We start from the raw sequence: 25,870 nt of genomic DNA on the forward strand, positions 1-25,870 counted from the left end.
CGTCACACCGTCTAGCACGGGACGGCGACCTCGTGATCGTTCGCAACAGAGGGGAAGAAAGATCAAATTTTGGATCAGCTGTAGGTTCCCTTTATCGAATCCCTACTTATATCGTTTCGCCACGCTGCTGGCTCAAGAAAAACACAAAGATTAAATGATTACGTTAGATCGTTCGCGATCGCATCTGTTACTTTCTTTGCTGCTTTAGATAACTGATATTTTTTTCAAGAATATATAAAAGGCTATCTATTACTACTCTAAAGTTAATTCAATCCTTATCTCGACACTGGGGATAGACTAACAATTTTCTTAGATTAAAGCACGTTTTTCATTGTTCGATGTTATTTGCATCTTTTCTAATTGTCGCACTGAAAGAAAAAAGGGAGAGAGAGAGAGAGAGAGAGAGCTTTATTTGGAACAATGAAAAGTTATCTACTTTCTTTCCTTGCCAAGTTATATATACACAGGGAATAACGATAAGAAACATTCTCGATAATGAGCTTCCGAGAGGACGAGATCACAGGAGAATGGTTGTTCTTTGCTATCGGGTTTCATTCCATAGAAAAAAAAAATCCCTGCTATTCCGTAGTTTAATTTGATTCTCAAAAACATCCTCGCTCGATCTCTGCGAGTTTCTCATTACTCGTTCTCTTTATCTCTCTTTCTTTTTCTTTTTCTCTTGCTTGGTGTCGAAAAGAAATTCACCAACACCGCTGTACAGTCTATAATGGAATAGCGGTCGTCTCGTTTTAGAACGCGAGGATTTAATTAAACGACGAAAATCAGAAAATAAGAAGATGGGCAAAAGAATAGGAAAAGGAAGATGCGAGAAATGGAAGATGCGAGTCTCTCTTCATAACGAGAACGCGAGAGAAGAAGAAAAAAGGGAGAGAGAGAGAGAGATGGTTCGGAGGGTGGTAGAGCCCTTTCGTTAGTTTCTCACCCATCCATCGATCGATAATGCGATCCGGCAAGGGTGCACCGAACGAATCGGAGAAATAAGGGCTGCTTCTCTAACCGGAGTCTGGGAGAGGGGCAGCAATTCTCTCTCTCTTTCTCTCTCTGTGTTTTTCTCGGCTCCACCCTCACCTGTCGGATAGTACGAGCTAGGAAGGTGGAGTATATGCGGCAACGGGCCATCCAGCGCCGGCACCAGCAGCAAGGTTACTCACTTTCCCCGTGCGTACTACTACTGATTCCTGCGTGAGTACTCGACAGAGAAAGAGAGAAAGAGAGAGAGAGAGAGAGAGGATCCCTCTTAGGTGTATCTACGGACCTGCCTCTCCTTCCAACCCCCTATCTCGCGAGAGAAAGAGATATTAAACGTAAGCGTAAGGGCGTGTAAGAAAGAGAGATGCTGGATGAGAGGGAGGGAGAGTTTCCTCGCGTTCCAACGAGAGGAGACTCTCGCGAAAAGCTTCCTCCATAGACACCACCGACTTGGGAGAGGGAAAGTGAGGGGATAGCGGTGGCTGTCGACTACGGTGGTAGCGATAACCATACACCAGGGCTTGCAGATCGATGGAGCAGTGACGTCACAGGGTGCGGGAAGCTGCGTTTCCATGGTGACCGCCAACGGACCCGGCCGCTCTCCTCTCTCCCCCCTTCGCGCTCTCCCTCTCTTTCTCCCACTCTTATTCTTTCTCTCTCTCTCTCTCTCTCTCTCTCTCCCCCTTTCTATGGACCGACCAACGGGCTTGAAATTTTATTAAATTTCATTTCTGCCCGCTACATCTCTTTCGTTTCTTTTCCTCTCTCTCTCTCTCTCCCGATCGTGCTACCTACCGACTCTTCTTTTTCTTTCCCCCACATCTCTTTGTCCTTTTGAGCTTCTCGTTCCACCCCTCTCTCTCTCTCTCTCTCTCTCTATCTTTGTCTGTCCTTCTGTTGTTCCCTTTACACGATAAGCAGCCCTAGCTCACTCGCTCTCGTATTCTCGCTTCTCCGCCTCCCGGTTTCTCGTCCCTTTCCATGGCGCTTTTACGCACGAGAAGAATGCACGTTCTGCTGTTACACCGAGCAAAAGAAGGAAAACAAGAATACGAGCGCGATTATAACGACCTAAAGATATACAGAATATATATATACCTATATATTTGACGTTAATTAGTAATTTTGTCTTTTTCAACGTCGTAGCAGTTTTTTTTTGTCGATTTTCACGAATATATCCAAGTCGTGTTTTCCCTTTCCATACAACTACGATCGATCTCTCTAATGTTATAGGTCGAATCAGTTATGGACTCGTACCATCGAGATATACGCCATGTCGATTATATTATAAATAAAGATGTTGTTACACACGATTAAAGGAGAACCAATTTGAACATTTATTTCTATTCTTTGGCATGAAAATGATTATCATTTGGATTACGAATAGCGTAAGATAAATGACGTTAATAATAGAGCACATAATTAAATGAACAAAGAGAAGATGAGTTTTCCGGGTAAGAATCGTAGATTAAAGTTTTGCAACATCCGTAATGATCCCGTCTCTCTCTTTCTTTCTCTCTCTCTCTCTCTCTCTCTCTCTCGTTTTCTCGGAAAGTTAGACGATCGCTCTTGGTTCGTTTCCCCCTTTTTTTTTTCTTATCGGTCTTCCATCGGAACGGTATATCAGTTATTTTAAAGAAAGATGCGCCCTACTCCCAAGGAGACTGGTTTTAAATTAAGAAGACCGTGTAATAGATCGATCATACTTTAAACTTGTCATGCACTTTTTATGTTGCGTTTTACTATTATATATAAACTTCACATTTCAATTTTCTTTCAACATAAGATGAAGTTTCTAACCTTCTTTTCCTTTTTGAGAACGGAAATGTCTAAATCAAGGGATAAAATTATACGGAAGAAATCGAGAAATTCGATATAACTAATCGGATACGACGACGATTTATAACGTCGATATAGAAATTTGGGAAGTAGCAATATTGACACAACGATTATCGAATGAGACGACTAATATAAGCTAAGAATAACTATTTCTCAATATCACAATTCCAATTTTATTCAAGACATTTTGAAATATTAATAAAGTTGATATTAAAAAAACGTTGGGTCATTGATTAATCGTATCTACAATGATTCGAACGGTGACCCATCGAGGATGTTTGCAATAATTTTTGCGATCACTGTACTCAGAGTTCGTTCCATGGGTAGAACGTAGAAGGGGGTAGAACAAGAAGATCCAATGAGAGAGAAAGAGAGAGAGAGAGAGAGAAAGCAACTAGAATGAGAAAGGAAAAGGGCATACACGCGTAGACTCGTACTAAAGTTAGAAAAAGTGAGGAAGAGAGAAAAATAGAGGGGTCTGTGGCTGGGCTTGGTGGAGAAATAAGGGAGAGAGTGAGAGAGTGAGAGAGAGAGAGAGAGAGAGAGAGAGTTGGCCGGTGAGGGGGTGTGTTTGGTCCGGGAACTCACGGTGATGCTGTATTGATCCGAGTGCACGAACGGAGCTAAAGTAAGCCGAGGCTGGTGGAGCGTTGCCTTGGCAACTCCGTCCCTCATCCCTCAGGACTTTCCAGCGGTCGGACCAACCCTTCGTTCCTAAAACCACCCCCGTACCACCGTTCGCTATCGCTCCACCTCTCGTTTCGTTATTCTCTCTTCTTTCCATCTTTCTCAACGCTTTATCAACGACTCCTCTCCTACTACGCAGAGACCGATCCAGAGGTGTTAAACGAACGCACAAGATACGCCGCACACCGTTGAAGAAAAATCACACACGACCAGTCTTGTTATATCCTTTTTCCAGAATTGCCTCCTCCCCCATTCCTTCCTTCCTTCCAGGATCCTTCGTCACGCAGTCTTTCTTTTGCTTTTTACGGAAATAATCTCATTTCCAAGAGGAACAAAGAGGAAGAGAGAGAGAGAGAGAGAGAGAGAGAGAGAAAACACGATAAGCCAACCCCTACTTGGTCGTCTCCACCTTCGCGCTTAGATACGCGAGGTTGCTCGTGGTTCTTCTCCTCCCACATGGGCCACCACGCCACCGTCGTATCCCGTGTGTTACCTCGCAATTGGCTTCGAGCACCTCTCTCTTCTCTACCCTTAATCCAGCCCTTTTTTCTTTTCCTGCCTTCCTCGCGACTATCATCCAACCTCTTCTTTTTCAATATAATGACGAAAGTCTTATAAACGATCGTTGTTGCGTCGAATTATGTCCTCTTCTTCTTCTTCTTCTTCTTCTTCTTCTTCTTCGGTTGGCTTCTTCCTAATTCAAATGACCGATAACGAATAGTTTCTCTTTCATTATTCCAATTGTAATACTAATTTTCTATCCTTTGGTTGACATTAGATGTAAAAATAGAAAATGGGAAATAAATGGTAGTCGTTGCGGATGACGACCCCTCTCGATCGTCTCGTACGCGACAGATGCAACGAACAATATGGCTAGGTTTAACGCGAGACCCGTCGTCGGTTTTGATTCGAGCATTATTATTCCGTCGAGGCGATCGAGTATAACGCACAACGGAATGCGTCAGCTGTCGATCTGTTCCTCGTCCTCGTTACAACTGTCTCCTCTTCTAGTCCTACATCGTTCCCGCAGATTGATATGTCATGTTATTGCAAGTACTTCCATATCCTGTTTCTCTTGTTTCCCCAATATTAAATGTCTTTCCAAATATAATTAATTAAATCGTTTAACGTTTTCCTTTTTAAATAATAATAACAATTTTACTTTTATCTAATTTTATTGCTAGCCGTATATCATCATCCTGTCTCAAAGTTTTGTTATATTTTTCATTGAATGTAAGATATGATAGAAAATTCGTTGGAAAAAAGATAAATCGATAGGGGTACGGTTTCTTTTGCAATTGAAACGGCGGGAAAAATGGATCGAATTTTTGTCCATCCATGTATCCGAGGGGTAAAGGCGACAGATGTTTGACGACCTTGAAAGTTACGCTAACATACGATAGAGTTCGCCAGGTATTGGTACAGCTCAGCATCCCTCGATTTTGATTCTCCCTTCAGGAAGATTGAGGAACTAAAATGGGGTAGTTTTGGACGCAACCTCTGCGCAGGACGTTCCAAACAATAAAACGCGTGCGTGTTCGCGAAAACGGTATAGCGAAATGCTTTTCGTTAAATAATTCCGTTGAAAAGGATCTTAAAAAGTATCCTGTGGATACTTTCGGAATGATTATAATGCTTAAATCGAATCGAATCGGATCTCTTAGATAATAATATAGAAATCAAAATAGAAAGGGGGAGGATATTTATTTAAGTGAAATTGACGCGTGTCCTTTGACGAAAATAAAATGGCAGTGATTTGCGGCGTTGATTACAGTAGAGATGAGTGACATTATCTTAAAAAAAGGGTTGATTTACTCTGAAAGTATATAAATATATTATAAGAGCTACCATTCTTCTTATCTTTTATTTTGTAGAAAAGAAAGAAAAAGAAAAATTGATATCTCGCTAAAATGGCATACTACACGCTCGTACGGAAAAAAATCTTGCCGACTTTATTCTAGGATAAGAAAAGTGCAAGGATCCTGCGCGGAGAGTCGACAATAAAAATAGTTGGTAAGCATTTAATGGTATTTTATCGATCACCACTTTAATGTCCCGTGACAATAATACACACTTGTCAATTTTCTAGATAAAATAATTCATTGTCAATTGATTGAATTTTCTTTGGAGAGATGAGGTCGTACGACGGGGAGAGTAGTTCGACGGAGGACGACGACCGAAGGGAAAGTATACCATCCGAAGCGCATTTACAGCAAGGATCCTGGCAACGTTCCGCGTCTCACCCTACGTGGGCTTGGGAGCATCGTGCTGCTGTAAGTGCGTAACGATATATATATGTATATATACATTTATGTACTTTCGTAGGTATTATTTTTATTCGATCGGTTGAACAGCATCCATTGGCCCCACCGTCAGCAGCATCCCTCGAATCTATGTACTCGAACCCAGGAGTATCTCATCCTAGTGTTTCCGGTCCACCAACGAGTTACTCAACTAGCGAACACCCAGCATCAGCAGCAGCGGCAGCAGCAGCGGCAGCTGCTGCACAGGCTGTTCCAGGACGTCGAACACCTTTGGGAGCCGTAGGTCTCGGTGGATTTTATTTTCAACAGCAACCACAACCGCATGCTTCCTCGAGTGCTCTCTCAGATGAAAATAGACCCGATCACGAAAGGTAAATTAACAGAGCCGACTATATTCTTTTACACAAGCTTATTCCATGATCATTTAATTTATCTCCCATAGACCGGGAGCATCCAGGCTCAATTGTCCGCCAAAATCAAAGACCACGCGTCAAGGGAAAAGTGTTCGTTTGAATATAAATGCTAGGGAACGCAGAAGAATGCACGATTTGAATGACGCTCTGGACGAGCTTCGTTCGGTCATTCCTTATGCTCATAGTCCGTCCGTAAGGAAACTTTCCAAAATTGCCACCCTTCTCCTGGCGAAAAATTATATTTTAATGCAGGGTAATAATTTTCCAATCAATACGAATTTAAAAATTAATTGTAACATCTCTGGATGCAACATCAAACGACATGGCAAATTTTAGGAAACGCGCTAGAAGAATTGAGAAGAGTTATAGCCGTGTTACAATCGCCACACGCTCACACCACGGCTTTACCACCAACGCCTGTCTCCTACGATCTTCTTCAAGGATTCCCTGGGAAATTGTTTCAAGGCGTTCAGGAAATGCAAGGACTTCCTGCGGGTGATCCACAAGTTGTAACTGCAGGAGGCCCACCCACCGACGCTACCGTTGCCAGCGGAGAATCGAATTAATATTTTTTTAAACTCTTTCCTCGACTCTTTCATAGGGACATATACATACTTACATATATACATAAAATACATGCGATCATTGATCAATCGAGACAGAATTCTATATATATATATATTATAAATTAGGTTTCATTTTGATATTTCGAAATGATCTTTTGACTCGCGCGAACAAGTTGATCTCTTTTAGAATATATTCATTGAAAAAAAAAGTAGCAATTATATAAATTTAATGATAAGATTACGCGAACGAAAGTATTAGTCGATAAGTTTTATTCGTTAGACGAATTATTCTAACGTCAATATTTCACAGAAGAAAGAGAAAGAGAATGGGAGAAGAAGATCTACAATTTCTCTTGAATTTTCATCGTGGTAATGGGAGAGAATAATTTTTCAACGATGTTCGTTAAAAAATTGTTAAAGATTAATCGAGAGCACATCGAGGGTTGGGTTAAACTATCGTTGATAGCCTTAAGACGAAAGTTAGCGAAAAAGTATATTAAATAATTAAAAATAAGAAGTATTTTCTAGTCCATGAACAAAAAAAAAAATCTAATCGAGCAATAAGATGAAGTGCGTGATTTTGTCTTTGTTTTTTTTTTTGTCAAGGAAGAAAAGAAAAATCATGCAGGACGATAAAAAAAAAAACGTTTCAAGTCCAGCCTGCAACACGATAGTCAATATAGGATGTGATATATGTCGAGGTATTCCAGTCCTAGAGTATATAAAGATATTAAATATTCATATACATACATATATATATATAAATATATCTATATACATATAAATATAAAAATATAAAAATGCGTAAATATATTTAATAATTCAAAGGAGCAGTCAGTTTACAGCTTATTTATATACGTAATATATATTTACTAAGAGTCTATTACATATGTATTATATATTGTGCCAAAGGATGAATCTTTTTATTAATATCCTAAAATTAGCCGAGCAATAACGAAAAGAATTCTTGTCTGCGAATTTGTTATAGAGAGAACTTCATTAAATGACATAATAAAGAAACGAATAAAAATAGTTTTTTTTTTTTTTTTTTTGATATAGCATGTGTGTGAAAGAGAGAGAGAGAGAGAGATATCACTGGGCCTAAAATCTCTCTATCGGTAAAAAGAATTAGAAAAGTAAATATCTACCTTATCGATGGGCATGTTACAAAGTAGCCTAACGTAGTTCAATGATGGACTCGCGAGGAGCGTAATGGCAATTAGGAAATGATTGCGTCCTTCTCGAGCGATGAGTAATCGTTGTTGCACCTGACAAAACGTGACCTTTTCGCAATGTTACAGTTAAATAGATTGGCGCGAATCGCAAGTAGAAACAGTTGAGTTCGAACTGTGAGTAGAAGTTGATCGTTGATTTACATTGATGAATTAATAAAAAAATAAATGAAGAAGAAAGTTACATACGTTGAACGGTAATCCACGCCCACGTTGAGTTTTCCTTAAGAAGAAAATATTCCACACGCTGAAGATTTTCTCAAGTGGTTGTTGTTGCGGGTGCGTTTCGAACGTTTTAAATGTTTTACCACTAGAGGACACTGCAGTTCTTATCTGTCACCTGAATTTCTACCTGCATCTTCGACCAATCGGACGTACGACCCTGGGTCCTGCTGCCTTCCCCCTCCTCGACCTACTATACCAGTCCCCGAGTATAGAGCTACGTAGTTCAGAAATTCCTGCACCGCAAGCGCGAAACGATCATCCATTATAGAGTTGTTCCCACGTTTCTATTATTCTTCCTCTCGCGTTCTAAATACGTGTGGTAAAGTGTTAATCTCCTGGAAAAACAAGGAAACATCGTGAAATCTTTCGAGTGATACAAGGTGGGTCTGATAGAACGTTAAACGTAGCTAACGTAAGATGGATGAACAAAATGACGAGGCTAATATGAGTTCGAGGTCTGATCGAGAAATCTTCTGGCTGGCTACTCGATTCATGGTTGGTCAGATCGGTAGAGGTCGTTTGTCCGAAATGGCCTCGGTCGACCCCGAGGACTCTGTTCGTTCCTTGGCGACGCCAAGAAAGGATAATTTATTCGGTTCTAAAATAACCAACGCACCTATTCGCTGACGCGATCTTTTATCTTATCGGTTTTACTCATACGCCCTTCTTTCCCGAACAGTCTTTCCAATTTCTTATCATATTGAAAGCAAAGGTGTCCTCTTTAGCTTTTGTTCTTTTTTTTTTTTTTTTACTTCCACCAAGATTAACGACCCTATCGAAGTCACGTCGTATCACGTGACATTTAACGTGAATAATATCATCTTATTGGATTGTCCTCCCTGGAACTACGACGATTATAATCGACACGAAGAAATCGATCATTATTTCAAAATAAAAAAAAATAAAAACATCGAATCGAGTTTGGGTTTTAGGCAAAAACGCGAATCGTATTGACGATGAATGCGGCCAGTTCAACGTTACGCGGATAACAAGCTATTAATATATATTTGCGTCGACGATGGAATTTCTAACGTGATTAAATTTATCTCTTGTGTTTGTATACGATTTTTCAACGGGCCATTATTATTTTTTCCTTAGACCCAAAGAATTTTGAAATATCTTTATTATCTAAATGATATTTAATTGCCTTCTACATTTATTTAATCAATCGCGATAAAATATGGAAATAATATCGCGTTGCAATAATACTTCACAGTTTTTCTAACGCATTCTAAGAAATACTTTATGAAACTTTCCTTAAATATTTTCTTAATAGTTTCCTCGAACTAATTTTCCTCTCTCGTTGTGATTAAATTAATGATTATTGTGTTATTTTTTGATGTTTCTTTTAAAAAAGAAAAAAAAAGTTAGCTTTCCGAAGATACAACATATAGGCCACATTATTGACTCCCTTGAAATAACAGGACACTTCTCGAATTGCTAGTGTCGATTGTTATAGTTTCAATTACGTCTGACAAATAAATGATCACGCGATAACTCGTGCATTGCTATACTGAAGAGTATATACAACTATCGCAGATGATTGCAAATGAGCGTTTGAAAAAAAAAACTAAACGTATACGCATGCAGACAAGATAGACGTAAAAGATTACGAGAGATATCTACCTGGAATCTTCCATTTCATCTAACGTTCTTTACAATTCATGTATTTCTAGCTTTTAGGAGCACAGGGAGTAACCGATTCTTCGATAACAAACTCGTATATTATAAATATGTATTTATCAAACATAAATATTAATATCTCTCGTGGAGTAAATTTATCTTTTCTTCTTCTTGTTCACGATGCGCATCGTCATTGTCTTCGTTGGTAAAACAATTTACAACGTGGGTTTAGAACTGAATGTTTTTTCATGGGTAGTTATTAATCGGGTACTTAAATAATCCATATTTCATTGACGTCATTTAATTGCACAGACGTTTTAAGATAAATTCCTTGCCTTTAAATGGACAGTATCGTGTTGATTACGCAATAGCAAGGTCAGTGTCCAGAGCGCGGTGATCTATTTTTAAGCGTGGAAAGCGCATTGAAAGCTCCTCCTGTGACTCTACGCAACCGACGATGGATGGGCTATCGAGATTGCGAAATCGGCTCGGAGCTCGCGAGAAATGACGGCCAAGGTGCCAACGTAAACATTCCCGTTGCATCCGCCATCATCATCAACCATCTCATTTGAGTTGAGGATAATCCATATGTTAGTCTTTGTTGCATTCATAATAAACAAAATATCTGTTAGAGATAAATACAAATGTTGGCCGCATTCCAAAACTATCGAGCTACCTGTGATTATTATTTTTCTAACGTATCAAACGTCACTCTAACGTCATTGTATATAATGCGGTGCAACCACAGGTGTGGTGGTGTATTGGTAATCAGTCAGACGAATGGCGCCAATCGTAGAATTCTTTTTCTACTTTGAGTGTTTTACGTTATCTGACTTTTTCATTTGTCTATTTAAGATTTTTCGTGTTGGAAAATGTTGTTCTCGCCATAGTTGAAGCTTCTTACCGATGATCATTTCGAGTCTGGTACGTTTGCGAAGGAATGAATACAGAGTGGAAGAGCCGGTTCTTCTTCTCGAGGTGAACATTGAATCTTGCATTCCGCTACTATCGTTCTATTGTTGGGTTCATTGTCGAGACTAGAAAAGACTTACGTATCTTAGAAATTAATGTGAGAGTGCAACACGTTGACCTGTCTTAAGATTCTATGCTTGGACGCATCTTTATTACGCTCTACGTAATATTTATTTATAAGAATTGCAATAGGATACACCTAGTTCTATCTTATTCACGTATTCGTCAACATTGTTATTGTAGATTGTCGTTAAGAGAATCTTTTACATCTTTGTTCTCGAACATGTAAAACTTTTTACGTAACGTTTATTTTATTTGCAATCATTGCATTTTCTTCGTCATCGTAAGTATGTCGTTGGAAATGTAAAAACAAAAAATAAAATATCAAATTGTATTTACCGGAATAGAAAATAATTGTTACGAACTGGCTGCAAATGATAAGCACGTATAGTCAAGAACGCGTAGTCTGACTACGCTCAGTTTTTAAACGAATAACAGACGTAATTTTATACGCGATAGCACTTTAAACGAATAAGGGAATTAGCAAAGCGATCTACCGGGTGTCAAAGTCCATCGATGATTCTCTCTTTTCTCTTTTCCCTCGAATTGTTCTTTAAACTGCGTTGCGTTGGCGTCTGAGACAAAAGCAAATATATTCTTCTTTGAAGGTGGAACACGAGATGTAAATATGTATGCACAGATAAGGAATAACAGAGGAGACGATAAAAATGATGTTTATAAGAAGAAACGAGAACAACGATGTAGTAGTAACGAATAATTAATTCTTATAATCGATTTTTAATGGCTATAATAAGAATGATTATTTTTCATTCGTTGTTTTGACTTCTTCTTCTTCTTCTTCTTCTTCTTCTTCTTTCCTCAAATCGATTTTTGGTGCTAAAAATAATCCTATTGAAAAAGTTGTTGACCTCTTGCCAATTCCATTCGATCTTAGGTAACTTTGAATGACTGAGAAACGGATAGCAAGGATCATCGACACGGACGGTTCTTATAAAAGAAACAAATACGATTTGTTATACGAGACGTTAGTTAGATTTCGCAAGTTTGTCTCAACCACGGTGATATATCGGCATCATGTAGTTTCAAGTAAGACGACTTTATTTAGAGATTCAAAAGTAATATGATTTTAAAAGTATGCACTCCTCTACCCAAGATTTATGTACATATCTTTTCATCGTAAAAAAAAAAACAAAAAAAGGAAAAAGGATGAACTCTCGTAGAAGACGACCATCTGTACTTTTGGACCATGCCGACACGAGAGAAGTAACTTTACCTGCTTGAAGGGATTTTCAACTTCATTTGAGAGATTTCGAAAGATCCGAACAAAGGATATCCAGCTGGTCTTCTCTCCTTTCGTATTAGACCCTAAACTTTTAAAATACCATCTCTTCTTCTACATTCCTTTTTCCGGTCTGTTTTTTTTCTTTCTTTCTTCTCTTTTGTGACCTCTTAATATTATTTACCGACTTTTAAATCCGTTAGTTGTACCATTGAGCTTTTTGAAAGGAAGACACTTTATGAAATGTTTCCAAAAATATCTTTAAACTTATTTACCTCGATTTACGTTATTTTGATAATTTCAAAGTTAAACGATTAAAAGAAATTCGATCTGAGTGAATCTAAAGTCGAACCATTCAATTTGATAAGGTGTGTACGTGACCATTGATATCGTGTTCGTCGATTCGATATTATGTCGCCTCGTTGAACATTTCTTAAATCGTTGAAAAAAAAAAAAAAAAGGGGAAAAGAGTTGCCGCAAAAACGGATGAAATTTCATACGATACCACGATACGTACGATGCGTACCAGCTGTAGAATTGACATTTTTTTTCTTCTCTTTTCTGATTATTTTTTTATTCTAACAAAATTAATAAACGAACGCCATATTGCTTAACGATCATTGCATGCAGTCAAGATAGCATCTTATCAAAGATTTCTTTCGTATATTATCAGTTATACTTCTTATTATTATTAATTTCTTTTTTGTTAGATTTTTTTACTTTCTTTTATATTTTCAAAATGAACGTCAATAATTACCTTGTTGAGATACTCTTTCAAGAAAAATTCTAAATTTCTTTTTCGCGCAAGACAAAAATCTACTTTTATCTTATCTCTTCAAAGCAGTTTAAGATTGCGACAAAAATACAAACAAACAAAAAGAAAGAAGAGAAAAAGAGTAAAAGTATAAAAGGAGAAATATGAAAAGTTTACTGAACTTAGCTTCCTCCGATCGGAGTTGTTAGTTTTAATATGAAATCGATCGTGCGTTAAAAAGGACGAAAAAAAAGAGGAAGAGGAGGAGAAGGATAGCCTTTCTTTGTGGTAATTCGAAGCTTTATCCTTCTTGATGCTTCTTCCCATAGTTTTCTACTCCTTTCTCTCCTTACTAACAAATAAAAATCCAAGATCCTACACTTCCTGCATAACATCTTGCATTCGGTCAAACCATGAGATAGGGAGGGGGATTATCCTGTTTAAATCGTCTTTTAAATCAAAACGTTTCATTTGAATGAGTTCATAGAATTGTATGCAACATGAACCGTAAAATCATGATTTTGTATATTTCTATTTACCAGGAAGTTATTATTATCGACATTTCTTATCGTAGGTTTGCGATAACTCGGTGGGTGGCTTTTTCTCCGAACAATCGAGTTCCAATTGTTGTTTCACGTACAAACGTAATCATTGATATGTATATTGTATTTTGTTTTTTTTTTCTTTTTTGCAGGATACGAATCAAGATGAAAATCCCAGCAGCTTTGCTGCTGACCATTGTCCTGTGCTTATCCTTGTTCGCGACAAGGACTGGTGCAGCTTTGGAATCAAACTCGAGCTTGCCTAATGAACTTCTTCGTGAGAATCATTCAACGTCGAGTGAATCGTCGAATGAATCGTCGAATAAGAATACAACGATCGCTCCAAATGTGATCGACAAGAAAATCATATTACCGAAATACGCTAACAAATATACCAATTGGCAGGATATACTTTTTCAGCAGATTCACTCATTGAACGAGGACGAAAATAAGGGAGAGAATAATAATAAAGCTGACAATGCATTTGACTATGACGAATATAATATTGAGGATGATATTGACGATGACGACGATGACGATGAAGACGACGAAGACAACGACGAGGATGCTAACAAAAACGACGAAAACGACGACTTCGGCGAAATCGACGACGACGACGATGACGATGATGAAAATGTTATGACTCAATGTCCCGATTATTGCAAATGCGTCGCACAATACGTCGCTGCATCAACCGCTACGTATGTTTTTTTATTTTTTTATTTTTTATTTATCTATTGATAAGTAATCAGAAAGGTTAAAAGTTGTTTCGTTGTATTAATGCAGGTGCACAAAACTCGTGGAAGGACAAGTTTTTGCTCCTGGTACAGCCAGTTTACGAATCGAAAATGCCGAAGAAATTCGTCTTGGTCCTTACGCCTTAAAATCCCGAGGATTGCAACAGCTGGAGAATTTAAAGATCGCGGATACTCGTATCGTCGATCTCGATCGTACGGCATTCGACGGTACTCCCATACTTTTCGCCATCAATTTAACGAGGAACGCACTTGAAGAAATCCATCCACAAACCTTCAAAAATAATTCGCAGCTGAGTCACTTGACCATCTCTGGTAATCCCTTGAAATATGATCAATATTTCAAAGGGGATAGATATTATCTATTCGAAGCTCCTTCCGTCAGTGAGCTTGTATTTTCTAACAACGGTTTAGAGAGATTGCCACGTACTGCATTTCATAAGATGCAGAACTTGGAGTATATCAATTTAAGTGGAAACAGATTAGTGGAAATTGAGATGTCTCTATTTGATACGTTGAGCTCTTTAGTTGATTTGGATTTGTCCTATAACTCGTTGTCAATTATCCCGCTGGAACTTTTCCGATACAGTAGTTTGCAAGTTCTTCGTATCTCTGGTAATTTTTTATATCTACTAAGCTACCTTAGGTTATTTTCGCATGATATGGAATATATTCCTCCAGTAATATATTTTCTAACATTTTTCAGGAAATGATTTATTTACTTTGGCTTCTATAAAGGGTTCGGAATTGAGAACGTTAGAGGCTGCTCAAAACTCGATTAGGAGCATAGGAAAAGAGGATTTATTGGGCGTGCCAATGTTGGAACAATTAATTGTTAATTCGAATGGAATGAAGAGAATACATCAACATGCGTTCTTGCATCTTGAACAATTGATTCATCTCGATGTTAGCCACAACAGATTAACTTCTTGGACCGAACATCATCTAAGAAACAATCCGAAATTACAGATTTTGTTAATGAACAACAATCCGGAACTAAAAATCTTGCCTGTTTTCAAGACTACTGGTCTTAAATATGAAACATACAGCACTTATCGTTTCGAATGCTCTAATTGCGGTTTGGAAGTATTGGACCCTCAAACTTTCGACGAGATGCCAGCTTTAAACAGATTGAATTTATCATCAAATCGTATTTCCTCTTTACCCAACGGTCTTTTCAAGTTCCTCACTTCTCTTCGGGAGTTGGATATCTCTTATAACAAGATAAATAAGTTAGAGGAAAATATGTTCCGCGGAGCTGTTACCTTGAACAGAATCAACCTTTCTGGTAATCCTCTGAAGACTTTGCAAGTTACTCCATTTTTGTCAGTACCTTCGCTTGCGAAACTCGACGTGAGCCAATGCGAATTGGAAAGAGTTTGGAGTGAAGCTAGAGTTCCTTTGCAAAGCCTCAGGTAATAAATCCAACGACAAATTTTACTTAGATTTTATTTAACAAATATAAATGTTCAATTTTGATTATGAATTATTAGATTGCTGTCGGTTCGTTCCAATTTACTGCAACGAATCACTCTTGAAGAACTCAACGCAACGCCGAAACTTTCAGCCTTGGATTGGTCACACAATCCTTTGAAATGTGACGAAGATTTTAACAAAGCTATTCAATGGTTGACGAGTCATGGCATTACCCCCGTGGAAAGACGCACGTAAGATGGCATTTCATTTTTATCGCGATTTGTTTTCTTTTTTTTTCTATCTTTCTATTTTCATTTGTTTAATTCTTTGAAAAACAAGGTACAGTACTTATGGCGATAACATGGATTATTCTGATGATGATGGCATCACGCAATGGAAAGATCTAGCAAAGATTATTTGCGATTCTGAAGAAGATGGACCACCATCTAGGATGATACCTAATCCCATAAAACCAAGGATCAACTCACAGGAATTAATCGATGATGTAGAGAACACGAATTCTCTTATAAGTGGTGATCGCGAAGATATCGAGGTACGTTGATACAATTTACAAAATGTGCATAAATTTAGATTTTTGTCACAAATATTCTTTGTGTTATTTAGGAAATTTTAAAACCATTCGACCATTTTACGGAATCAAACAATGACGTTGAAAGAGCATGGGAACAGAATCAATACACAGAATATGGAGATTACATCGTTGAGTCATCGAGTTATCGACCATGGTACAGTACTGCACTTTGGCCTATATTAACTGTCATTGTGGTGACGTTAATAGTTCTATTGTTGATCGCTCATGTGGCTATCACCGTGGCGAAACGCCGTGGTCGTGGCCGTGGACCGGTTATCAGACCACCAATGATTCTTCGTCAAAGTCTCGTCGATAATAAAAATTGTGGTTTGGTTTACAAGCCTCTTCAAGAAGAAATAGCAACTCCCCATATGCCTAAAAGGGGTAGCTTTTACTCGAGCAGTACTTTCCATTACGACAAGATCGTACCCGAGAGCGTTTAAATTGATTAATGTTTCATTCAAATAAAAGGACTAATATTGAAAGTTCATCTTTGAAAATAAAAGGGGTGGAATAATATAAAAACGAAAATAATGAAAATAGGGATGATATGTTTTTTTATAAATTTTATTAGCGTTTGTTTTTTTTTTTATTAAGCATCATAAGAGTATTCTACCGATCGAATTATTCCGTCGTCTCATTGGTGAAAAAATAAAGATGAAAATAATTATCGTGATATAACGAAGAACTATCGCGAATTCCTCAGTGCCTTTGTAAGCGCATTTGTGCTTGAAATATTTTTTTATTATCCAGTATGTACAATCAATAATTATTAAGAGAAATCGATCAATCCAATAATGAAGGATTATTGAACGAACAGACGTATTTTTTTTAAAGAAATCGACTATATTTTGTCTTTCGATAAACTATCATAGTTATCGAATTGTTTGATGGAAAAAAAAAAATAAGTACAACTAATGTTTGGGAAGGAAGCGTTTGATGTCGTCTATGATTAATTAATTATTATATATGTATGTATATTTAATTACTAGCGCATACTAATTATTTTTAACGTAGTCACTTTATCATATATAAAAAGAAAAAAAAGAAAGAGAGAAAGAGAAAGAACGAGTTAATGCAAGCTCGACATTACAAAACGCAGTAACAGTAGATTTTTTAAAGTTTGCAGTTTGTTAATTCACCTTAACAAAAAAATCATTTGATACAAATCACAAATGAAAAACAGCTACTTATCGTAGAACGATATTAAAACTAACATGTATTAGAACAAATGAGTAGTACACTTTAACGTGCGCTATACCAATATTCTGTAAATAATATATAACGTTTTAATAAAAATTGAAATAAATTAAAATATATTTCCCCAAAAATAATTTTTCTTCTCCTCGCGGTTTTCTTTAATTTAAATGTCAATTGTTATAAGATATATATACTTAAAGAAAAATAACAATATTTAATAAGAATTTTCTTGAAAGATAAACAAACAAGGATGTTTATATAATTTTCGTGTCACGTTTGACGCAATAAAAACTGACATGTAATAAAATATCGGTAAGTATTATCGTTTTATCGTCATTTTAAAATTCCTAATGAAAAAATGCCTAGATATTCGTTCTTGATACGTCCCTGTTATGAATAAAATAACGCTGGTCTAATCTTACGTAAGACATATTACTGACAAGTGGAAGGCAATGAACAGAGAAAACAACCAACAGGTCGAACAGCAGTCGTTGGATAGTCTTCTAAACTAACAGACACATACGGTGTGATTCGTAGTTTATAGAATTTAATTAAACTTTTATTTTTTTTTTTACTTTTAATAAAAATTAACTCTTAAAAAGAAGATCAATCAATTTTTATTCCATCGTTTGTTCGTGATTTTAAAAAAATGCTCCCAAGGAGACGAGTCGTCGAGTTGCTTCAAGTTATTTCCTCGCAATCGTAAGTTGCATCTGCTTCGATCTATCCCATTGCGTTGCATCGTGATCATTTGTAAATAAAAAAAATGTCGTGTAAGGTGTAATATGATTAAAAAAAAAAAAAAAAATCAAATACTATTTTGACATTGTTAGATGCAGATGTCCAGCGCATGGAAATCCAGGGGGAATAGAACATGGAAAAACTCGTAGCACCACAGCTAATACGATTCCATCGAAGGAATACGCGTTCGAGGTGAATTTAAATGATCGACAATTGTAACTTGTTTATTTTATTGAGCTCAATTTCTTCATAAAAAGAGCAAAATAACCAATCGATCATGTAGAATTGAGCAACTTTGATTTCGTTAAGAAAATTGTTAACGGTTTTAAAACAGTAAATAAAATGATACATTTCTGATATCAAATTATACAAACAAAATGAAAGAGAGAGATAAGGCAAGAATCATCAACGTTTATCTTCGTTTCAAATGATAAACTGTAACATAATATTTATACTCTCGCATAAAAAGTTTTTTTTTCTCAACTTTTCAAAACGATCCTTTGTTAACGATTAACATTAACGTACGATTAAATAATCTCTGTTTTTTTTTTTTTTTATTAATATTTAAATATTAATTTTAGATGGCGTGTTCAACCGTTCGTTATGGGATTGGAGTTACGAGAGAATTGGGTCAAGATATTCAAAATTTAGGTGCTAAGAAAATATGTTTAATGACCGATTCAAATTTAGTTAATCTTCAACCGGTTAAAACTGCGATCGATAGTTTAACTAAATACGGGATCGAATTTGAAGTGTACGATGAGGTTCGAGTTGAGCCTACGGAAGGGAGTCTTCAAAATTCGATTGAATTTTCTAAACGAGGAAAATTTGACGCTTTTGTTGCGGTAAGCGATTTTATTGATAGTGTTGTCCGTTGAAAATTTGATGACGAATATTTATCTCATAGGTTGGAGGTGGATCGGTAATGGACACGTGCAAAGCTGCTAATCTTTATAGCAGTGATCCAAATGCCGATTTTTTAGATTACGTTAATGCGCCAATAGGAAAAGGAAAACCAATTTTAGTGAATTTAAAACCACTCATTGCAATACCAACGACAACGGGTACAGGCTCGGAAACAACCGGTGTATCCATCTTCGATTATCGACCTCTCAAAGCCAAAACTGGAATTGCAAACAGGTGGAAGTTCGATATATATATATACACGAGTATAATCGTACATTAATTATTACATTTATTTTTGTATTTTTTTTTCTTTTTCTAAATAGAGCTCTGAGACCTACCTTGGGTCTTATCGATCCAAAACATACATTGAGTTTACCGCAAAAAGTTTGCGCTTATTCCGGCTTCGATGTACTTTGTCATGCTTTGGAATCGTTTACAGCAATACCATATACGGAAAGAACACCTTGTCCACCGAATCCAATTCTACGACCAGCATATCAAGGTAGCAATCCTATTAGCGATGTATGGGCCAGATATGCACTGCAAGTAATGCGCAAGTAAGAATTCAATATTATTCCTACGCTTCAAACTTGTCATTTGCCATTTTTATAATATTATTATTATTATTTTTGTGTATATATTTAAAGATACTTTGAGAGAGCAGTATACAAAGAAGATGATCTCGAAGCTAGAAGTAATATGCATTTAGCTAGTACCATGGCTGGTGTTGGTTTTGGTAACGCTGGCGTTCACCTTTGTCATGGTCTTTCTTATTCCATAAGCGGTAACGTTCGTAATTTTCAACCCGAAGTGAGTTGTTATTATTAATTATTATTGCAATATAATAAAAAAAAATAAGGATAGAAATTCTATAGGATTATTTTATTATCAGGGATATAGCAAAGATCATCCTATAATACCTCATGGTCTATCCGTTGTTATCTCAGCACCAGCCGTTTTCTCTTTCACTGGAATTGCCTGTCCAGAAAGACATTTAGAAGCTGCTGAATTGTTGGGTACTGACGTTAAAAGTGCAAAACGAGCTGACGCTGGAAAAATTCTCGCAGACACCGTTAGAAAATATATGCGAATAATGAAAGTGGAAAATGGTTTGACGGAACTTGGTTTTAAAAAAGATGATATTAATACTTTGGTTAAAGGAACTTTACCACAGGTAAGAATAATTTGTTGTGTATCTATCTATCTATCTATCTATCGAAGACACATAGAAAATCAAATGAAAATATACTTGTGAATTGTTATGAAAGTATGCGTGATTTATTGGTCAGCATACAAGTTTGATTGGTTATTACATACATAACAATTTCGAAGATTATACATTCGTTTAATCGTTCACATCGCAAATTATTTTTGACGAGTTCAAGTGTAGTTTATTATTTTGATAAACCTTTGAAATACAATTATATCTTTTTTTTCTAGCATCGAATAACAAAGTTAGCGCCACGTGAACAATCGGAAGAGGATCTAGCGAAATTGTTCGAAAATTCATTTACAATTTATTAAACCAAGATGCTTTATGAATATAAATTATATATGCATCAGACTTTTGTAATTTGTATACACGTTTATAAATTGTCACGAATAAAAAAGAAACTACTATCTTTGCAGACGAATGGCACAATAGCTGTTTCTTTATATGCGATGTATATATATATATAAATATATATGCTTGTTGTACGCTTAAATAGGATATAATTTAAAACAAATTACTTCTTATTATAATGCGATTACAATCGATATTCCATTTTTTAATATCGCATGTTCAAAAACTTGAAAGTATTTAGAACAGTACAATTAAAAGTATTATTATTACTATAAATATTTGTATGATTAGAAAAACATTAATATTACACAGCCTTGTTTTTAAATAATAATCAAACGGATCGAAAAAAAGTACCTTAATTTTCTTCGATTCGTTGATATTGACAATTACCTTAATAAATTTTTATCGCATACTCTTACACACACACACACAGACACACATATACAATATGTTTTCGTAAAATTTATAAATAATTACCACACTGGTTTTCGAACACGCAAGAGATATTTATCACACATTACAACAAAATTTATATAATATAATAATTTTTTTATATAAAACTAAGAATTTTCTAATAATTGTATATGCGAATAATGTAAAACTTTTGACAAGTTCAAGATCTATGCACAAATTGACCACGTAGAAATATTGCTCCAATAAGAAGCTTGTACGAATAATAAACAAACAATAATCATGAGGGTCAATGGGTAGAGAAATTTAAAAAATAAGTACATTTTTATGAGTGTATCAGTCTTATAAGAATGCCGCATACATTTTAAATTTCTTAACACCATTGTTAAATTAAATTTATCAATATAAACTTCATTTATACCGTACTGCAAGGGTATTGTTCGTTATTCGAACTTACGATGTAGATTTTATTTATTTTTGTTACTTGTTTCTCTACGAGCCACGTAAAAATGTTCAAAATGCAATAGATCTGACGTTATTCGATATATCATATTACAAAGTTATATTCTATTTTTTTTAAATTGCTTTTTCAATTCAATTCTAATATTATAATAGTAATGAGTGATAATATTAACAACAACAATAATAGTAACACTAATAATACTGATAAACAATAACATTAAAAAGAAAACAACGAGAGAGAGAGAGAGATGAGAGATTTAAATCAATTTGCAAATAAAATTCGCAATATGATTCATTTCGATCACTGACGTTTCAAGCGTCTGATAATCCTTAAAAAGCAATCCGTTAACGAGAGCAACGGATAAGGACGTCGAGACGGTTGAAACTTTAGCAGTTGATCTTGTATAATTTTTATAAAAAAAAAGACGAAACATTTAATCAATGCCTAATATTTAAATAAATAACACGAAAGGGGAAACTCACATTTCAGCGGTTAATAATTCCATCGCACGTTTACGTCCATATTTGTTCCACAATACGTAAGGATGTTTGCAACCGGATACCATACGAGCATTTAATTGAAACCATTCGTATTGGGTGGTATAATTTTCATCCGTAAAATGTTGAAAAAGATCGATTATTTGATAATAATTGTCATCGATGTTATTAGAATTTCTATTGAGATTATTTTCTACGCAATTTAAACATCGAATCCAATTGTTGAAGGAATAAAGTGTCGATACTTTATTAACGTGTCCATACAACGATAAATTTGCCAATGGTGGAATAGTGCAAATTTTGATTGCCGAGTTAGAAAAGGCAAATTTATATTTTAATATCTTCAACAAATTTTTCATATTTGTGATCAAAGTTTGCGAAGTATCACCGTTATAAATATCAACAGCTCCCAACATGATAACAATTTTATTCGAAATGCATTCAACCTCGTTTAATCTTTTGATGCAATCGCTTATAGTTTGTCCCGATATACACAAACCGCAATGAAGAGCCATATTTCCTGCTTGACGCCATACAGGTAGACCAAGATGTCGTATTACCAATTGTAGAAAAAAATCATCTCCTATTAGCTGATGACTGAGAATAATCGGTTCATAAATCTTTGTCTAGAAGAAAAAAAAAAAAAAAAAGAAAACAGCAACAAATTGAAAAAATTGATCGAAAGAAAGAAAAAAAGAAAGAAAGAAAGAAAGAAAGAAAGGAATTATCGATACGAACCTCTTTTATTGGCTTACATGCTTCGATAACTACGATATTACTGTATTCATTATTAAGTTTTGCAGAGAGACAATATTTATCATAATTTTGATCCTCTGTAAAATAGAAATTATTTATATAAATGTTTAATTATTATTAATAATATCTTTTTTTATAACAATGAATAGATTTTACCTGAATTAAACGAATACAAAGCTGCAGTTAAATTTCGATTTCCGTTTATCGCAACATCCTGTCGTTTATTGTATATTTCATTATCGTAGAACCAGACTCTGTCTTTATTATTAAATTCTAATTTTTTATTATCTTTACCATTATTACGAGTAATATTATTGAAGTTTCTTGAATCAAACGGTACAAAACGTTTGTAATGCTTTGACTGAAAAAAAAACAAAAGAAAAATCAAAATCCAATGTATTTTACGATAGATTTTGAAAAGATACGAAATATAGATATTTCAATGTAAATTTCATTTACCTTATTGGCCTTGTAATTTTCTTTTTGTTTTTGTATTAAATCGACTATATGTTTAATTTTGGGATCATTTACTAATAACGTTTCTACCCCATCGGCCCTTTTAATGGTCTTCAATCCGTCTACTTTTTTTAATAATTCGTGCAAATTAGAAAATCCTAATCTTGCATAAGGTATTGGTTCCCCGACTATTTTTTCAAATTCATCTGAAATTCAAAATGTTAAGAACAAATTGAAAAGTGTCGATTTTTTTTTTGGAAATTAATGAAGTAAATGAATAAAATGAAAATAATCATGAAAGATACTTACAATTTAAATGATTTATTGGTATGCCTCCCTTTTGTGAAATTATGCAAGACTTTATTAGTGCGATAGTTTCTTCCATTTCGTAACATATTTTTAAAATATCATTGTAGTATACATCGTAGTGTCTTGCACTAAATTGAGCACAAGAGAGGAACTGTACTGTTCAGAGATCGGATGAAGACTGAATCTCAAGTTCTACGAGAAATTATATTAATTCTCTTAGTCGGTTAATACTTTCGTTTGAATTCGAACGTTTGATTCTTACAATTGAGATTTAGAGTATTTAGAAAAACTATCTCTCGTATCTCGTAAACATTTTTTTTTCTTTTACCTATTGAGTAAAATTAAATTTAAATTGTGAAAATGTATTTCGCAATTTCGATAACTCTCATTTAATGTAAGATATTCGAATGTGGAAATAAAATTTAATTTTGAAATAAATTATTCTCATTAATATAAAATAATAATAATGTAAATTATTAATTCGTTTAATAAATCGATTCATCGAAATCTTATTGTATATAAATTCGTACTATTTACTTTTCAATTATCTTAGATAGAATACATTTGGAAAAGATTAATGATCATGAAAAATTACAAGTGTTGAAAGAATAAAAATATTCTTCATTTCTCGTTGTTGAAATAATAAAATTATGGCTGTCGTAGGTATAAATGGATTTGGTAGGATAGGAAGAATGTGTTTGCGAGCCCTTTTAGAGAAAAATATTCAAGTATAATTACGAAATAGTTTGAATTCGTAACTAAGCTTTTTTATAATCTTACAATTACATATAATTATAGGTGAATCTGATTAATGACCCTTATATTACGACCGATTATATGATATATCTTTTTAAATACGATTCTACTCATGGGATATATCCTAAAGCTATAATATGTGAAAATGGATTTATTGTTATAGATGGTTAGAAAGTGTAATCATGTATTAACATTATTTTTAATTAGATTATCAATATTATATTATATACGAAATATATATATATATAAATTTAGGAAAAAAAATAGCCACGTCACAGGAGAAAAATCCGTCGAAAATAAAATGGAAGGAAAATAATGTAACATATGTGATAGAAGCTACAGGAGTATTTACAACATTGGAGAAAGCAAGTGTAAGTAAATTATGGCAAAAAGTTGTTTAGAGTCACGACCGATTTAATCTGAAATATACGTACTACGATTAAATACTATGGTTTACTATGAAACTAAATATATATATATATTCATATTATATTTCATTGTTTTTGTATCATTTCTTATTCAGAATAATGTGTAAAATTTAATTTATAAATGATATTATTTTAGCTACATATCGATGGTGGAGCAAAGAAAGTGATAATTACATCACCTTCGATAGACGCACCTATGTACGTTTATGGAGTTAATCATAAATGTTACGATCCTAAAAAAGGAAACGTGGTTTCAGCAGCATCTTGTACGACTAATTGTGCAGCTCCCATCGTTAAAATTATGAATGATAATTTTGAAGTTTTAGAAGCTATGATATCCAGCGTACACGCTGTTACAGCTAAACAGAAAACTGTAGATGGACCGATAAATAAAGTAATGGATCATTGAGAAAAAATGATCTTTTTATTTGATTATATTAATCTCATGAATACACAAATTAATTACATTAAATATATATTTATTTTTTAGTTATGGAGAGATGGAAGAGGAGCTTTACAGAATATCATACCAACGTCTACGGGAGCTGCTAAATCGTTAGCCAAAATTATTCCTTCTCTCAAAGATAAAATATCTGCGATAGCTTTTCGAGTACCAATAGCTAATGTTTCGTTATGCGATATGACGTTTAGGTAAATTGAAAATTTACTAAAATACATTCTAATTAGATTTTGAATATTCAAATATATTTTCAGAATTAATAAACCAACTACGTATGATGAAATAAAAGCAATTATGCAAAAAGAGTCCGAAGGTGAATTGAAAGATATATTAGGCTACACGGAAGACGATTGCGTTTCATCCGATTTCAATCAAACCATTTATTCCTGTGTATTCGACGCAAAGGCTGGCATTCCTCAAACGAGTACATTCATTAAAATTGTTGCTTGGTTTGTTTTTATTTATTAAACGTACATATAATTACTTTCATATAAATTCAATATATAATCTTAATTTGTTTTTATTTTTTTTTATTATTATTATCTTAGGTACGATAACGAATATGGTTACGCGTATCGTGTCGTTGATTTAATTGTCTACATGTACGACGTTGATTCCGGTAAAATTTCTCCACCAACCAAATCTATTTCCGAGGATGACGAATAATCGTATGAATCGTTATATCTTATTATTATGTACATATATATATATATTTGTTACGATGTATTGTAAAGATAATATCGAAGAAAAAAT

General features: G+C 34.9%; 5 protein-coding genes across 7 annotated transcripts; 4 read left to right on the top strand and 1 right to left on the bottom strand.

The window, feature by feature from the left end:
• The first annotated feature begins 5,011 nt into the window (after positions 1-5,011).
• On the top strand, positions 5,012-7,589 carry Oli (basic helix-loop-helix family member olig). The gene is made up of 5 exons (XM_015323089.2): positions 5,012-5,529; positions 5,606-5,789; positions 5,871-6,151; positions 6,223-6,446; positions 6,530-7,589. Exons 2-5 carry the CDS (start codon positions 5,649-5,651, stop codon positions 6,757-6,759), a joined length of 876 nt encoding a protein of 291 aa, XP_015178575.1. The 5' UTR covers positions 5,012-5,529; positions 5,606-5,648; the 3' UTR covers positions 6,760-7,589.
• A 415-nt stretch (positions 7,590-8,004) lies between these two features.
• Gp150 (leucine-rich repeat domain-containing glycoprotein 150) lies at positions 8,005-17,489 on the top strand. 2 transcript variants are annotated; one of them, XM_089177216.1, is made up of 7 exons: positions 8,005-8,270; positions 13,560-14,108; positions 14,194-14,777; positions 14,869-15,577; positions 15,656-15,829; positions 15,918-16,131; positions 16,203-17,489. In XM_089177216.1, exons 2-7 carry the CDS (start codon positions 13,573-13,575, stop codon positions 16,611-16,613), a joined length of 2,628 nt encoding a protein of 875 aa, XP_089033342.1. In that variant the 5' UTR covers positions 8,005-8,270; positions 13,560-13,572; the 3' UTR covers positions 16,614-17,489. The 2 variants fall into 2 exon arrangements, with proteins under 2 accessions (XP_089033342.1, XP_089033341.1); XM_089177215.1 differs by lacking the exon at positions 8,005-8,270 and adding an exon at positions 8,289-8,596.
• Positions 17,490-17,821: 332 nt separating this feature from the next.
• Positions 17,822-20,651, top strand: LOC107067499 (Type III alcohol dehydrogenase). Of its 2 annotated transcripts, XM_015323082.2 has the most exons (8): positions 17,822-18,072; positions 18,204-18,303; positions 18,693-18,956; positions 19,019-19,251; positions 19,341-19,574; positions 19,665-19,827; positions 19,910-20,191; positions 20,458-20,651. In XM_015323082.2, the coding sequence occupies exons 1-8, from the start codon at positions 18,020-18,022 to the stop codon at positions 20,539-20,541; spliced, it is 1,413 nt and encodes a 470-aa protein (XP_015178568.2). In that variant the 5' UTR covers positions 17,822-18,019; the 3' UTR covers positions 20,542-20,651. The 2 variants fall into 2 exon arrangements, with proteins under 2 accessions (XP_015178568.2, XP_089033345.1); XM_089177219.1 differs by lacking the exons at positions 17,822-18,072; positions 18,204-18,303 and adding an exon at positions 18,382-18,506.
• A 173-nt stretch (positions 20,652-20,824) lies between these two features.
• LOC107067381 (maternal effect protein oskar) lies at positions 20,825-23,651 on the bottom strand. The gene is made up of 5 exons (XM_015322830.2): positions 23,474-23,651; positions 23,168-23,370; positions 22,865-23,069; positions 22,691-22,785; positions 20,825-22,578 (listed from the first exon to the last, which is right to left on the bottom strand). Exons 1-5 carry the CDS (start codon positions 23,547-23,549, stop codon positions 21,934-21,936), a joined length of 1,224 nt encoding a protein of 407 aa, XP_015178316.1. The 5' UTR covers positions 23,550-23,651; the 3' UTR covers positions 20,825-21,933.
• Positions 23,652-23,913: 262 nt separating this feature from the next.
• On the top strand, positions 23,914-25,849 carry LOC107067377 (glyceraldehyde-3-phosphate dehydrogenase 1). The gene is made up of 7 exons (XM_015322825.2): positions 23,914-24,201; positions 24,272-24,395; positions 24,485-24,600; positions 24,794-25,051; positions 25,148-25,308; positions 25,372-25,566; positions 25,666-25,849. The coding sequence occupies exons 1-7, from the start codon at positions 24,124-24,126 to the stop codon at positions 25,781-25,783; spliced, it is 1,050 nt and encodes a 349-aa protein (XP_015178311.1). The 5' UTR covers positions 23,914-24,123; the 3' UTR covers positions 25,784-25,849.
• The last annotated feature ends 21 nt before the right edge of the window (positions 25,850-25,870 follow it).

Source organism: Polistes dominula, unplaced genomic scaffold (assembly GCF_049000335.1).
Source record: "Polistes dominula isolate Pdom_NZ unplaced genomic scaffold, Pdom_raw_medaka contig_20, whole genome shotgun sequence".
NCBI lineage: Eukaryota > Metazoa > Arthropoda > Insecta > Hymenoptera > Vespidae > Polistes > Polistes dominula.

Coding starts and splice junctions, on each gene's coding strand:
- LOC107067381 (XM_015322830.2), bottom strand. CDS start 23,549: ATGGAAGAAACTATCGCACTAATAAAGTCTTGCATAATTTCACAAAAG. Junction 23,371..23,473: donor ACCAATAAATCATTTAAATT/GTAAGTATCTTT, acceptor TTTGAATTTCAG/ATGAATTTGAAAAAATAGTC. Junction 22,579..22,690: donor CATGTAAGCCAATAAAAGAG/GTTCGTATCGAT, acceptor TTTTTCTTCTAG/ACAAAGATTTATGAACCGAT.
- Gp150 (XM_089177216.1), top strand. CDS start 13,573: ATGAAAATCCCAGCAGCTTTGCTGCTGACCATTGTCCTGTGCTTATCC. Junction 15,578..15,655: donor GTTCCTTTGCAAAGCCTCAG/GTAATAAATCCA, acceptor ATGAATTATTAG/ATTGCTGTCGGTTCGTTCCA. Junction 15,830..15,917: donor ACCCCCGTGGAAAGACGCAC/GTAAGATGGCAT, acceptor TTGAAAAACAAG/GTACAGTACTTATGGCGATA.
- LOC107067499 (XM_015323082.2), top strand. CDS start 18,020: ATGCTCCCAAGGAGACGAGTCGTCGAGTTGCTTCAAGTTATTTCCTCG. Junction 18,073..18,203: donor CAAGTTATTTCCTCGCAATC/GTAAGTTGCATC, acceptor TGACATTGTTAG/ATGCAGATGTCCAGCGCATG. Junction 19,828..19,909: donor TTCGTAATTTTCAACCCGAA/GTGAGTTGTTAT, acceptor TTTTATTATCAG/GGATATAGCAAAGATCATCC.
- Oli (XM_015323089.2), top strand. CDS start 5,649: ATGAGGTCGTACGACGGGGAGAGTAGTTCGACGGAGGACGACGACCGA. Junction 5,790..5,870: donor CTTGGGAGCATCGTGCTGCT/GTAAGTGCGTAA, acceptor TCGGTTGAACAG/CATCCATTGGCCCCACCGTC. Junction 6,152..6,222: donor AATAGACCCGATCACGAAAG/GTAAATTAACAG, acceptor TATCTCCCATAG/ACCGGGAGCATCCAGGCTCA.
- LOC107067377 (XM_015322825.2), top strand. CDS start 24,124: ATGGCTGTCGTAGGTATAAATGGATTTGGTAGGATAGGAAGAATGTGT. Junction 24,396..24,484: donor TGGATTTATTGTTATAGATG/GTTAGAAAGTGT, acceptor ATATAAATTTAG/GAAAAAAAATAGCCACGTCA. Junction 25,309..25,371: donor TTATGCGATATGACGTTTAG/GTAAATTGAAAA, acceptor ATATATTTTCAG/AATTAATAAACCAACTACGT.